This window comes from Salvelinus fontinalis, chromosome 4, assembly GCF_029448725.1.
Source record: "Salvelinus fontinalis isolate EN_2023a chromosome 4, ASM2944872v1, whole genome shotgun sequence".
In the NCBI taxonomy this organism is placed as follows: domain Eukaryota; kingdom Metazoa; phylum Chordata; class Actinopteri; order Salmoniformes; family Salmonidae; genus Salvelinus; species Salvelinus fontinalis.
This window is the reverse complement of record NC_074668.1, coordinates 23,867,738-23,880,990: the sequence shown is the minus strand read 5'-3', so window position 1 is coordinate 23,880,990 and position 13,253 is coordinate 23,867,738. Positions and strand designations below refer to the sequence as shown.

At 43.4% G+C, this 13,253-nt stretch overlaps 2 protein-coding genes across 4 annotated transcripts in view; one reads left to right on the top strand and one right to left on the bottom strand.

The window, feature by feature from the left end:
• Positions 1–2,842: 2,842 nt before the first annotated feature.
• Positions 2,843–5,723, bottom strand: LOC129853418 (serine/threonine-protein phosphatase 6 catalytic subunit-like). 2 transcript variants are annotated; one of them, XM_055919438.1, is made up of 7 exons: positions 5,566–5,717; positions 5,102–5,197; positions 4,909–4,974; positions 4,633–4,774; positions 4,409–4,488; positions 4,031–4,240; positions 2,843–3,868 (listed from the first exon to the last, which is right to left on the bottom strand). In XM_055919438.1, exons 1-7 carry the CDS (start codon positions 5,638–5,640, stop codon positions 3,620–3,622), a joined length of 918 nt encoding a protein of 305 aa, XP_055775413.1. In that variant the 5' UTR covers positions 5,641–5,717; the 3' UTR covers positions 2,843–3,619. The 2 variants fall into 2 exon arrangements, with proteins under 2 accessions (XP_055775413.1, XP_055775414.1); XM_055919439.1 differs by lacking the exon at positions 5,102–5,197 and having other exon boundaries at positions 5,566–5,723.
• Positions 5,724–7,207: 1,484 nt separating this feature from the next.
• LOC129853417 (multiple epidermal growth factor-like domains protein 9) overlaps positions 7,208–13,253 on the top strand; it is a 44,135-nt gene continuing 38,089 nt past the window's right edge. For both annotated transcript variants that reach the window (XM_055919437.1, XM_055919436.1), the window contains exons 1-2: positions 7,208–7,943; positions 11,163–11,361. In XM_055919437.1, the coding sequence (XP_055775412.1) occupies positions 7,391–7,943; positions 11,163–11,361 (752 nt within the window). In that variant the 5' untranslated portion in view covers positions 7,208–7,390. The remainder of the gene's footprint in view (positions 7,944–11,162; positions 11,362–13,253) is intronic.

Genomic DNA, 13,253 nt, shown 5'->3' with positions numbered 1-13,253 from the left:
ACGGATACGGTGACTGAGTTTATCCAGAAGTGTATAGGAGATGTTGTACCCATTGTGACTCTTAAAACCTACCTAACCCAGAAACCGTGGATAGATGGCAGCATTCGCGCAAAACTGAAAACGCGAACCACCGCATTTACCAATGACAAGGTGACTGGGAATATAGCCAAATGCAAACAGTGTAGTTAATCCCTCCGTAAGGCAATCAAACAGGCAAAACGTCAGTACAGAGACAAAGTTGAGTTAGAATTCAACGGCTCAGACACGAGTATGTGGCAGGGTCTACTAACAATCAAGGACAGCAAAGGGAAAACCAGCCACATCGCGGACACCAACGTCTTGCTAAACACCTTCTTCGCCCGCTTTGAGGATAACACAGTGCCACCGACGTGGCCCGCTACCAAGGACTGTGGGCTCTCCTTCTCCGTGGCCGACGTGAGTAAGACATTTAAAAGTGTTAACCCTGGCAAGGTTGCCGGCCCAGACGGCATCCCTAGCCGCATCCTCAAAGCATTCCCAGACCAGCTGGCTGGAGTGTTTACGGACATATTCAATCTTTCCCTATCCCAGTCTGCTATCCCCACTTGCTTCAAGATGTCCACCATTGTTCCTGTATCCAAGAAAGCAAAGGTAACTGAACTGAATGACTATCGTCCAGTAGTACTCACTTCTGTCATCATGAAGTGCTTTAAGAGGCTCTACCTTACCTGACACCCTAAACCCTCTTCAATCTGCTTACCACCCCAATAGATCCACAGACGATGCAATTGCAATCACACTGCAAACTGCCCTGTTCCATCTTGAAAAGAGGAATCAATATGTAAGAATGCTGTTCATTGTTCATTGACTATAGCTCAGCAGTACCCTCCAAGCTCATCATTAAGCTCGTTGGCCCTGGGTGTGAACCCTGCCATGTGCAACTGGGTCCTGGACTTCCTGATGGGCCTCCCACCAGGTGGTGAAGGTAGGAAACAACACCTCCACTTCGCTGATCCTCAACACAGGGCCCCCACAAGGGTGCGTGTTTAGCCCCCTCCTGTACTCCCTGTTCACCCATGACTGAGTGGCCACACACGCCTCCAACTCAATCATCAAGTTCGCAGATGACACAACAGTAGTAGGCCTGATTACCAACAATGACGAGACAGCCTACAGGGAGGAGGAGAGGGAGAGTGGTGCCAGAAAAGAACCTCTCACTCAACATCAACTAAACAAAGTAGCTGATTGTGGACTTCTGGAAACAGCAGAGGGAGCACACCCCTATCCACATCAACGGGACCGCAGAGGAAAAGGTAGAAAGCTTCAAGTTCCTCTGCGTACACATCACTGACAATCTGAAATGGTCCACCCACACAGACAGTGTGGTGAAGAAGGCGCAACAGTGCCTCTTCAAACTCAGGAGTTTGAATAAATTTGGCTTGGCCCCTAAAACCCTCACAAACTTTTACAGATGCACAATTGAGAGCATCCTGTTGGGCTGTATCACTTTATGGTACGACAAATTCACCGCCCGCAACCGCTGGGCTCTCCAGAAGGTGGTGCGCTCTGCCCAATGCATCACCGGGGACAAACTACCTGCCCTCCAGGACACCTACAGCACTGTCACAGGAAGGCCAAAAAAATCATCAAGGACAACAACCACCCGAGCCACGGCCTGTTCACCCCGCTGTCACCCAGAAGGCGAGGTCAGTACAGGTGCATCAAAGCTGGGGCCGAGAGACTGAAAAACATCTTCTATCTCAAGGCCATCGGACTGTTAAACAGCTATCACTAGCCGGCTTCCACCCGGTTATGCAACCATGCACCTTAGAGGCTGCTGCCCTATATCCATAGACTTGGAATTACTGGCCACTTTAATAACGGAACACTAGTCGCTTTAATAATGTTTAAATCATATTTACATACTGCTTACTCATCTCATATGTATATACTGTATTCTATTCTACTGTATTTTAGTCTATGCCACTCCGACATTGCTGGATCTAATATTTATATATTTCTTAATTCCATTTGTGTGTGTTGTTGTGAATTGTTTTAGATACTACTGCACTGTTAGATACAACTGCTCTGTTGGAGCTAGGAACACAAGCATTTTGCTACACCTGTAATAACATCTGCTAAATATGTGTATGTGACCAATACATTTTGATTTGATGTGAAAATGACATTTCTCTGTGAACATAAGATCCATTGATAGTATTTCTACATATTTAATGATTTACAGTAATAGCATCATCCCTCATTTTGATAGCCTACGAGCTCACAAGCTCATTCTGTATCACAGACAGTTCCCACAAATAACCACAGCCAGGCTTACTGCTGAATCAGGTTATCTACAGACATATTAACTGTTGTGGAAATTCTTACACAGGGACACTCGAAGTCAATCTTAAATGAATCCTTGTTTTTATCAGCTTGCTGGAGAGGTTCCAACAAAGTTGATGCACCATCGTGAACGTTTGTCAGGAGCTCTAACGGGGCAGTCCTGATTTAGCTTATTCATAATTAATGAATCACATTTATTTCATTCATGTGACTGACCAATACTGGGTCATGCATGTGACAGACTAATACCTCACAAGGCTTCTTCTCTCTAAGCTGAGACCTTGAAACTGAGATATCCCTTTCTCTAAACAAGGGTCTGGGCGTACTGCCAAATTGTAGACACTAACAGTGAGGATTCTTTCAATCAGTCACTTGCATGAACACAGAAATTGGTTTGTAGAAAAGCACAAACACAGAAATTGATAAATAGAAAAGCACCAACATACAATTTTCCATCACAGAACCTATCTATATGTTTTAGATCAGTGATGTTCATTATAATAATTTCTCACCTCAATTATCAGGCTTATAGCTTTATTATAAGACTACATAAGACAACTAAGTCAAGTGCATGAGTAAATTCTCATTTAAACATATTTCTAATTTGAGTGCTTTATACTGTATATATATCTACACGATGCATGAAATTCAATAAATATACATTACAAAAATAAAAACTAACATCTGACAAATAACATCTTCTACAGTATATTCCTAATAGGTTGCAAAAAGACCGAAGTCAAACTGAAACGGTGACCTCTCCCTGTAAAGTGGCTAAAATAAGTGTTCCTGTTTCACTTCACGTGTTCTTATTGTAATCTACCATGATTCATTAAATCTAACATGTGTTTGATAAAAACATTAAATATTGACACTGCTATCACCTAAAACATTTGAAACAGAGTAGTGGCATTACTTGATAGAGTACTTCTGTGTGAACACACGTGTTGGCACACAGAGCTACAGCAGACACAAAAACACACAGTGCTGTAGCCTACAGTAAAATACAGTGGAGGCTACTGATGGGACGATGGCTCATAAGAATGGCTGGAATGGAGTCAATGGAATGGTATCAAACATGTGGTTTCCATGTGGTTGACACCATTCCATTGGCTCCATTCCAGCCATTCTTATGAGCCGTCCTCCCCTCAGCAGCCTCCACTGGTAAAATATGAATGACATAATCAGTAGTGTCACTTCAACGGGAGTTGTTGTCGCTCCACTGTATGTGATGCATTACAAATGTGGTGCTTGATAACAGTGCGGCCAAAGATGATGATAGTTAGTGCAGTGTTTACAGGAAATATGGTGTCGTTGTTCTGGGTGGAATGACTCTCTCCGAGTCGGGCACCGCCCGGAACAGTTTGGGCTCCCTTGTATTGGCGTCTTTGAAGACCATGATGGAGGCAATGTTGCCACAGCGATAGCAGTAGTTAGGAGCTGACCAGACTGTGACCAGCTTCTCATCAAACATGAACTTGTAACCTTCATGGACTAGTTGATGTGCCCGACAGATCAACGTCAAGTTGTTGATGTGAACAAACTGCACATCGAGGGATATATAAACAAAAAAATAAAGAGAGTGAGATGAATGTGAAAAATAAAACATGACTATTATCCATTTCATATATATTGCTGTGTGAAATTGACAATGTATGTACTGCAGTGTGCATCTCTAATCAGTGGTGAACAAGACTAATCTTACCTCATTGGTGACCTTTGCACCAAACAGCCACCCAGCTCCCCTGGGGCTGATGGCCCAGGTGTCGACGTCCTCGGGGTCTGACCAGACAAGGTCACAGAATGCTCCCTTGTGGGGGATCTCCTGGTTCCGCTCAATGGTTCTGATTTGGTCCAGGGTCTTTATGTCTGGGGAGAGGCCCCCATGAACACACAGAATCTGCTCATCCATCAGCTGGCACAAGAAAACAACCAAAGTACAGCATTAGAATAACTGTGATAGTAGAACATTTCTTAAGGCTCATGTGTAATCATCTCCATGTTGGCTTGATATGCTAAAATTGTGACATGGGGGATTTGACTGCAGGAAATCAGAAATACAAAGCAATAGAGTTGTACTCACCGCTGCAACTGTTAACATATCAAACACTTTGGTACAGTAGCGCCAGGCATTGGCATTTCCATATTTGGTTTGGCATTCATCTGAAAGGAAAAATAGACCGGGGACATCCCATTTACAACCAGTGCACCTGGAGTCAATGGTTTGGATTGAACGATAACTACTAATGTAGCCTATTATTGCAACATTTGGTTGGGCTGGATATGGTGAAGTAATGAAAATCTCACCATAAAAGCCATATACTTGGGTTATTTGTCTGCTTTCGTGGTTTCCTCTTAAAAGCGTGATGCGGTCAGGCCATTTGGCTTTTAACACCAGCAGGTATGTGAATGTCTCCAAGCTGTAATATCCCCGGTCAACAAAGTCACCCTGTAGAGACACAGACACCAAATCATGATGGGGTGATTCTTGATGGACGTTGTAAACATGAAAAAACAATAACAGTCAAATCAATTAAGATAAATGGGAGTGGACAAGAGGAGAATAGTTGAGTTTTAACCAACCATGAAAATATAGTTTGTGTCTGGGACCTGTCCTCCGGTTCTGAAGAGTTCACACAGATCATAAAACTGAAAGAAGAAGAAACAACCAAGTTAACTTCATAACTACTGAAAATAAATGTAAAATCCATCAGCTTCAAACACAAATATCTAGCAATGTTGCTGTAAAGCTGTGATGGTCAATAAAGTAGCCTACCTGTCCATGTATATCTCCACACACAGTCACAGGGGTGGACACAGGCTGGACATTGGATTCCTCCAGCAATAGGTCACATACATAATCACATAACCTCTGAGGAAAAACCCACACTTGGTAAGAATAAGAAGCCTAATGTAACAGTTTCAGAGACTTCAATGTGATGTGTCATGCAATCGTTTAATGAATGAATGGCATAGTAGAGAAATTCACAAGTGACAACTAAGCTACTGTAAATAACACTCTCATACCAATCATTTCGTCAAGCATGATGATGGCATCCGTTGAATTATAATTCTAGGCTATGGCATCACAGTCTGTGATTTCAGGTCAGGATGCTTTGATATGATTAGAAGTGATACTGATTTGGCTGTTGCTCATATCTGATAAGTAGGCTTCTATGCGTGCTGCTCATCAGGGTTATTTTTAGAGGTGATTGCCATTGCTAAGGCATTGATTCTCACCTTGAGGTCGTTTTCAGGTAAATATTTACACTGCTTGGCAATCTCCGCGTATTTATCCAGGTCCAGTGGCGCCATTGTATCAGCTGTTCGCTAATGTTTCTACTACTATGCATGTTCGGTTCCGTCAGTCAGATTTACTGAACAGTTTGCGTTGTGCTGCCATCTGCTGTGTGGGATACGCACATGCATACTATAGGCCTTAGAATTTGGTTTTATATCCTCCAGACCCGGACAGTGCATATTGTGAGCTCTTTAAGTCTTGTTAAATTATAGTCAAATGAGTAATTATTGGATGTAACAGTTCTGTAGCTCTTGGCTTCATAACTAGCGTCTGGTATCATGTTGTGCAGCTCATGTCACTCCTGATCAATGTAAATACTGCTGACAACAAGTGTTAAGGCCTGTAGCCGCATAACGTAGTGTTAAGGCCTGTAGCCGCAAGTGTTAAGGCCTGTAGCCGCATCACAAGTTGCACATATTGAATATATTGGACAATATTGAATGAGCCAGCACTGCTAATACACACCAATACAGCACTATGTACACATTCAGAGGGTAGCTGTTTTCTGTATTACAGTTCTACCTAGTATTCATACCACAGACAGACTTTTATGAGCTGTTTTGACTGTAACTAAACATATATCTAAGGTCATTTTTGATTTTGTACACGTTCATACATAGTTATAACCATAGGCAAGTACATTAGGTTCTCCATTTCTGCAGGTGATCTGTCTATCAGGCCAAGATCACTCCAACAGGTCCCCCTCCACCCTCTGAGGATATGTATAATTTAATATTATGTCTCCAGAGAAACCAGAAGGCACAAAAATAAGGTTGTTTTTGGTTTTGTACACAGCCATACGATGTTGTATAGAAAAGTACAATCTCAGGCAAGTACATGGAGACCTATATCTCTACAGATTATCTGTCTATCTGGTCAAAATAACTGATACAGGTCCCCCTCCACCCTCTGGTGGTATGGATAACTTGTTATTATGTCTCCAAAGAAACCTAAATTCAAATAAAGGTCATATCTATCAAATTACTATAGGCAGAATTAGTGTTTTGGGCTGGGGGCAAAATTGCCCCAGCAGATTAGATTTTTTTAAAGTACAGAAACATTAAATAATGATTTTGATCAAGTTGGTTGACAAAGTCATGAAAAATTTGAAGAATTAAAAAAAAAAACATTTGGGTTATGATTAAAAAAAAGACCCTAATCAGTAGTATGAGGGTTAAATGTACCTTTTTTGGCCTACACTCACTTTCTATACATGTTGTTGCTTATATGTGGAAATCGTTAAAGAGGGGCCTCAGTTATTTATTGAGTAGCCTAGCCTAGGCCGAATGTCCCAGAAACGAATTGATGTCGGCTCGCAGCCTAGGAACATAAAGTTATGTAATCTTAGAATGTAATATTATTATTTGATTTGAGTGTATCCCATGATGTTATCTTTGGGCTAATGAGGAAAAGTAAAACAGACTTCTCATTGCACTCAATGTGCACTCGCTCAGATTAGGCTACGCATTGAACCAATCAAATGCCTTTACGAAAGGAAAACAAACGCACCTTAACGTACCACGAGACCTCCCATCAATGTCCTCATTGGCTGAAGAGTGTAACAATTTAGAGCGTTTCATTGCGCTGTGCTAGACTGAACGGAAAGTGAAGCCAAGAAACTGCGGGTAGTTCGGTTCACAATCACTGAGAACAGCCGCTGAGGACGTCAATGGTGGAGTGGAGTACGCGAGCTAGTCCATTCGGGGAAAGGTCTGAGACAGACCCTTACTAGGTAGGGCTTTACATGGAGAGCTGAAATTTAATATGAGGTTAACGACCTTAATGATGTACATATCCCCGGCTTTGCTATTTATTTTGTATATTGGATTTTCTGATGCTGCACCTCGCGTCAACTCCTACGATGCTTCGCCTATCTCCAGGAAGCCTCGCTCAGCCTCCGAGAGCTTGGAACCGCTCTACACCACCTTGCCTAATCGTTTACCTGAGAGCAGGTTTGTGCTCGGCCAACTAACTGGGCTCACGCCGTCCCCTACTATTGGTTTCACCGGAGTTGCCAGCAAAACGATACGGGTCTCCACGACTCCTGTCTCGCCAACTGCAACCACCATTCAGCCACCAACAACTGACCCTACAACCCCAAGGCCAAGCACAGAAATGCTTTTCAACACTAGAAAAAAAAATACGTTTTTGAGCTCCAGAACATCCAATTCAAGCAAAATATCTACTGATGGGCAAGCATTAGTTTTTCCTCCAGAAAAAACGAACATGGTCTCCATGGTTTCTCGGCGGACGACTAATGATGCATGGTCTTCAGATAACATCGATGCATCGATTTCCTCCTCCGAGAATGGTCAAGGTGAGTAGCCTATGTTTGTTCTTGGGTGTGATTCTAAAATATATAATGTTCGAAGAAGCATGCAATTGTCATTTTATCTTGTGTATTGTACAGAATATCCTTAGACTGCCACACCTGGTTACACGTAATTATAAATAGACGGATATATGAACGGATTGAGTCACTGGACTTTAATTAATCACCTCACACATTCACCTAGGTTTGCAGAAATTGCCCTTTTGATACAGAAACTCAATTCATATGTGGCCAAAGGCACAGTCAAAACAATGTCGGTATTATGGCTTTTGACGCAGAGCACAGGCGGGCTAAGAAACTGACAGCTTGTAGAAACAATAGATCACGGACCTCAAACCATGGACGGCAGTCTCCTTGTAAAATGATCAAATAACCGAATGATCCATATTAATTACAACACACCGTTTCAATGTTTACCAATTGAGCACGTTTTGCGCTCACAGAGATGGGGCCCTTATTCTGAGGTAGGCTATGTGACAAGTGTGTCAGATATTATGGTGATTGAATCGGGGGGGGGGGGGGGGGGGGGGGGGGGGGGGCATTTAAGCCATGTTTTTAGTTATCCATTCCCAGACTTCTCCATGTCCGCATAAAACCATGAGATTGTATTTTTCATACAAGCAGACAATAACACATGTCGTTTGGATAGTGGTTTGATCCCTTTGTGTCTATTCAACATCCTTAGACCACGGAAGAGGGATAGGGGAATGTGCTACTCCGCATCCAATCAAAATGACCAGACCAAGACATGAATGAGCCAGCACTGCTATATGCTCAGCGGCTTGTCTCTCACCTCCGCTGCTCCGCTATTCGTATGCATCGCAGATGATAAACGTCCCGACAGAGCCTCTGTGCAGGTTGGGGTGGGCAACACTTGTTTAACAGCTATTTGTCACTGTATAAAATGGTCTCCCAGGTGAGTATCAGGGGGCTATGAAATTATACCAGTCCGATTTGGGGGTAGTTAGCTAGTCAGCGATTCTACAACCTTGTCGAGGCTCCGTTGTTCTCGGGTAAAGGTCACTCTGATAACAATATCAACAACCTGGGTTAATGCCTCACCTCACTGACACAAATTCTCTGCTTGATGTAACACATTTCTGGTGTGTCACTGTTAGTGTGTTGACATGTACAGGCTTTATTTTTACCCCTCCAAATCATTCAATGCAAATCATGGTGATAAACTATCACACTCTATGCTTCCCACATTTCCCGGAGTTTAAAGCACAGTAGCCTACAGTTGGAGAGGTGGTACCACCCTCCCATGTTTTTTGTTAGTAGCATAAACACTGTCATAGGAGGGTGTGTAACTTCAGACAGAGGTCATTTTACAGCAGCAGTTTGTTTTGAATCATCTCTGTCACATGTGTCCGTCTGTATACTTGAACCATGCCGCCACACTGCTTCACTTTGCTGGAACTAATTACTATGAGGAAGATGGACATTTCCTCATCTCCTTTTTTCACTGTGCTTACATTTCCCCTCAAACCAATTTTCTGCCGCTTTGAAATGTAACACAAACAGACATCAGTCATGTGCACATTTCCTCTGCACACACATTGCATGGGTTTTTGATCCTCCATTCTTATAGTATGTGGTTTGCACCTGTACTTATTATTGCGTAATTTGGTTCCAAGGTTAACCTCTCTTCCTCTGTGCTTTGTGCCCAGATAGGAAGTAACAAGTAACTTGATGTGATGGATCCTACAGCAGCTCAGTGCTATTTATTTGTGTGTAACATGGTTATAAATGTGTGTGTGTGTGTGTGTGTGTGTGTGTGTGTGTGTGTGTGTGTGTGTGTGTGTGTGTGTGTGTGTGTGTGTGTGTGTGTGTGTGTGTGTGTGTGTGTGTGTGTGTGTGTGTGTGTGTGTGTGTGTGTGTGTGTGTGTGTGTGTGTGTGTGTGTGTGTGTGTGTGTGTGTGTGTGTGTGTGTGTGTGTGTGTGTGTGTGTGTGTGTGTGTGTGTGTGTGTGTGAGAGAGAGAGAGGGAGCTGCACGGCCCAAGATCTCACAGAGTCTGGGGTGTGATCTTGGCTGACAGTTGTACAGGGAAGATGACTTCAGTGAACAAATGGAAAGCTGACAGTGCTCTCCATGCTTGCGTAACCGTGCCCTTTCCCTATTACATAAAGCTGGAACAGTGGCCAGAGATGGAGAGGGCTAATCTGAGGAGGAGGAGGCGACTGTTTCAGAAAAGGACATTAAGTCCTCTCGAATGGCCAAGCTGATGTCTGAGAAGATGGCACAACAATAGAGTACAGTGTTCTGAAAGTTTGAAGGTGTTTAAAGACGTTCCGCGGTAAACTGCGATTGAACCGCGAGAAAATCCGCCTACCGTGTGTAGAGACCAGCGGTCCTGGTTTTTATCAGCTCGAATTGACATTGAAACATTGTTTGATTGGTTGTCAAGATGAACTCTGCTCATTGGTCAACCATGCGCGGCGGCCGCTCAAGACTTCAGCTAATTTAATCTTTTGGCGCTTCGAGCCAGTGGCACCACCAACCATGCCTCTTGTAAAACAGTACCCTGTTGGATCATAGGACACACTTCTATTTCAAACCCATCATTCTCAGTTTCAATCTCCTACATGGACCTTGCAAGGACAAGCAACCTAGTCAACACACTATCAATGTCCAACTGTTCATTTTCTCTAGTCATGTGTATAATATGACACATATTCAACAATTAACAATTTCCACAATCCTCTGTTTTGTTCTCAGCTTTCAACGTACAGTATTGTATAATGGTTTACAGTATGCAGCAGCCCTGCCTGCTTCTCACATCATTCCTGGAAATTAGGCTATGTGAATAACAGCAACCTGTCTCCTCTCCTGTAAGAACAGCCCACATGTGTTCAACACCACACCAATGGCAGCCTGGTATTTCCTCTGCATGTCATGACTGTTGTGTCTCCCAGAAAAAAAACAGAGTAATCTCATACTCCAACAGCAGCAGTCTGTATCCTACCTCCTCATCCTCCTCCTTCCCCTCCATCTCTCTCTTAGAAACAGACGGGAGAGAAACACTCAGACTCTATGCTCATCATGCCTGAGCTCAAATAAATAATACATGCCCACTCAGCAGAGTCTACACGGTCATGCAGATATCTGGCACCTCTCATTGTGTGTGTGTGTATTTACAGAATATCCAAGTGGTGGTGTATTATAACAGTCTCCCCCTCTTTCTTGCTGTCTGTCCCTGCAGAGTCTCTGTGTAACTGCAGCAGTGAGGGGGCTCTAGATGTGGATGACTGTGACAAGAAGACAGGTCAGTGTGTCTGCATGTCAGGGTACACTGGGCTGCTGTGTGAGGACTGTGAGGAAGGACACTTCACCAATGGCACCACCGGCTGCATACCCTGTGGCTGTGATTCCTACGGAGCTGTCAACCACCTCTGTGACAGGTAAGAGCTCTCGCTTCCCATGGGCACTAATGGCACTGGGAATGAAACACTAGACACCTATTTTTATTTTATTTTACTCGGCAAGTCAGTTAAGAACAAATTCTTATTTACAATGACGGCCTACCAAAAGGCCTCCTGCGGGGACGGGGGCCTGGGATTAAAAATAAATACAATATAAATATTGCACAAAACACATCACACAACAAGAGACAACACTACATAAAGAGAGACCCAAGACAACAACATAGCAAGGCAGCAACACAACATGACAACAACATGGGAGCAGCACAACATGGTACAAACATTTATTTGGCACAGACAACAGCACAAAGGGCAAGAAGGTAGAGACAATAATACATCATACTCAGCAGCCACACATGTCAATAGGAGTGTCCATGATTGAGTCTTTGAATGAAGAGATTGAGATAAAACTGTCCAGTTTGAGTGTTTGTTGCAGCTCGTTCCAGTCGCTAGCTGCAGCGAACTGAAAAGAGGAGCCACCCAGGGATGTGTATGCTTTGGGAACCTTTAACAGAATGTGACTGGCAGAACGGATGTTGTATGTGGAGGATGAGGGCTGCAGTAGATATCTCAGATAGGGGGGAGTGAGGCCTAAAGAGTTTTATAAATAAGCATCAACCAGTGTGTCTTGCGACAGGTATACAGAGATGACCAGTTTACAGAGGACTATAGAGTGCAGTGATGTGTCCTATAAGGAGCATTGGTGGCAAATCTGATGGTCGAATGGTGAAGAACATCTAGCCGCTCGAGAGAACCCTTACCTGCCGATCTATAAATTATGTCTCCGTAATCTAGCATGGTCATCTGAATCAAGGTTAGTTTGGCAGCTGGGGTGAAAGAGGAGCGATTACGATAGAGGAAACCAAGTCAAGATGTAACTTTAGCCTGCAGCTTTGATATGTGCTCAGAGAAGGACAGTGCACCGTCTCGCCATACTCCCAAGTACTTGTATGAGGTGATTACCTCAAGCTCTAAACTCGCAGAGGTAGTAATCACACCTGTGGAAAGAGGGGCATTCTTCTTACCAAACTAGATGACCTTTGTTTTGGAGGTGTTCAGAACAAGGTTAAGGGCAGAGAAAGCTTGTTGGACACTAAGAAATCTTTGTTGTAGAGCATTTGACACAACATCCAGGGAGGGGCCAGCTGAGTATAAGACTGTATCGTCTGCATATAAATGGATGAGAGAGCTTCCAACTACCTGCACTATGTTATTGATGTAAATTAAGAAGATCGTGGAGCCTAGGATTGAGCCTTGGGTACTCCCTTGGTGACAGGCAGTGGCTGAGACAGCAGATCTTCTGATTTTATACACTGCACTTGTTGAGAGGTAGTTAGCGGACCAGGCCAAAGACCTCTGAGACACCAATACTCCATAGCCGGCCCACAAGAATGGAATGGTCTACTGTATCAAAAAAGCAGCACAATATTGCATTGTATAATATTGCAACCTTTAAGGTTGCAGTGATACATCCATAATCTGAGCAGAAACTAGATTACATACCAGAGAGAATACTATAGACATCAAGAAAGCCAGTCAGTTGATTATTGACAAGTTTTTCCAACACTTTTGATAAACAGGACAAAATAGAAATATGCTTATAACAGTTAGGATCAGCTTCATCTCCCCCTTTACATATTGGATGAACTGTGGCTGGCTTCCAAGCAATGGGAACATCCCCAGAGAGGAGAGACATGTTAAAAAGGTTGGAGATAGGCTTGGCGATGATAGGGGCAGCAACCTTAAAGAAGAAAGGGTCTAAAACATCTGACCCAGGTGGTTTTTTGGGATCAAATTTAAGAAGCTCCTTTAGCACCTTGGACTCAGTGACTGCCTGCAGGGAGAAACTTGGCAGGGGGAAAAGAGGGAGA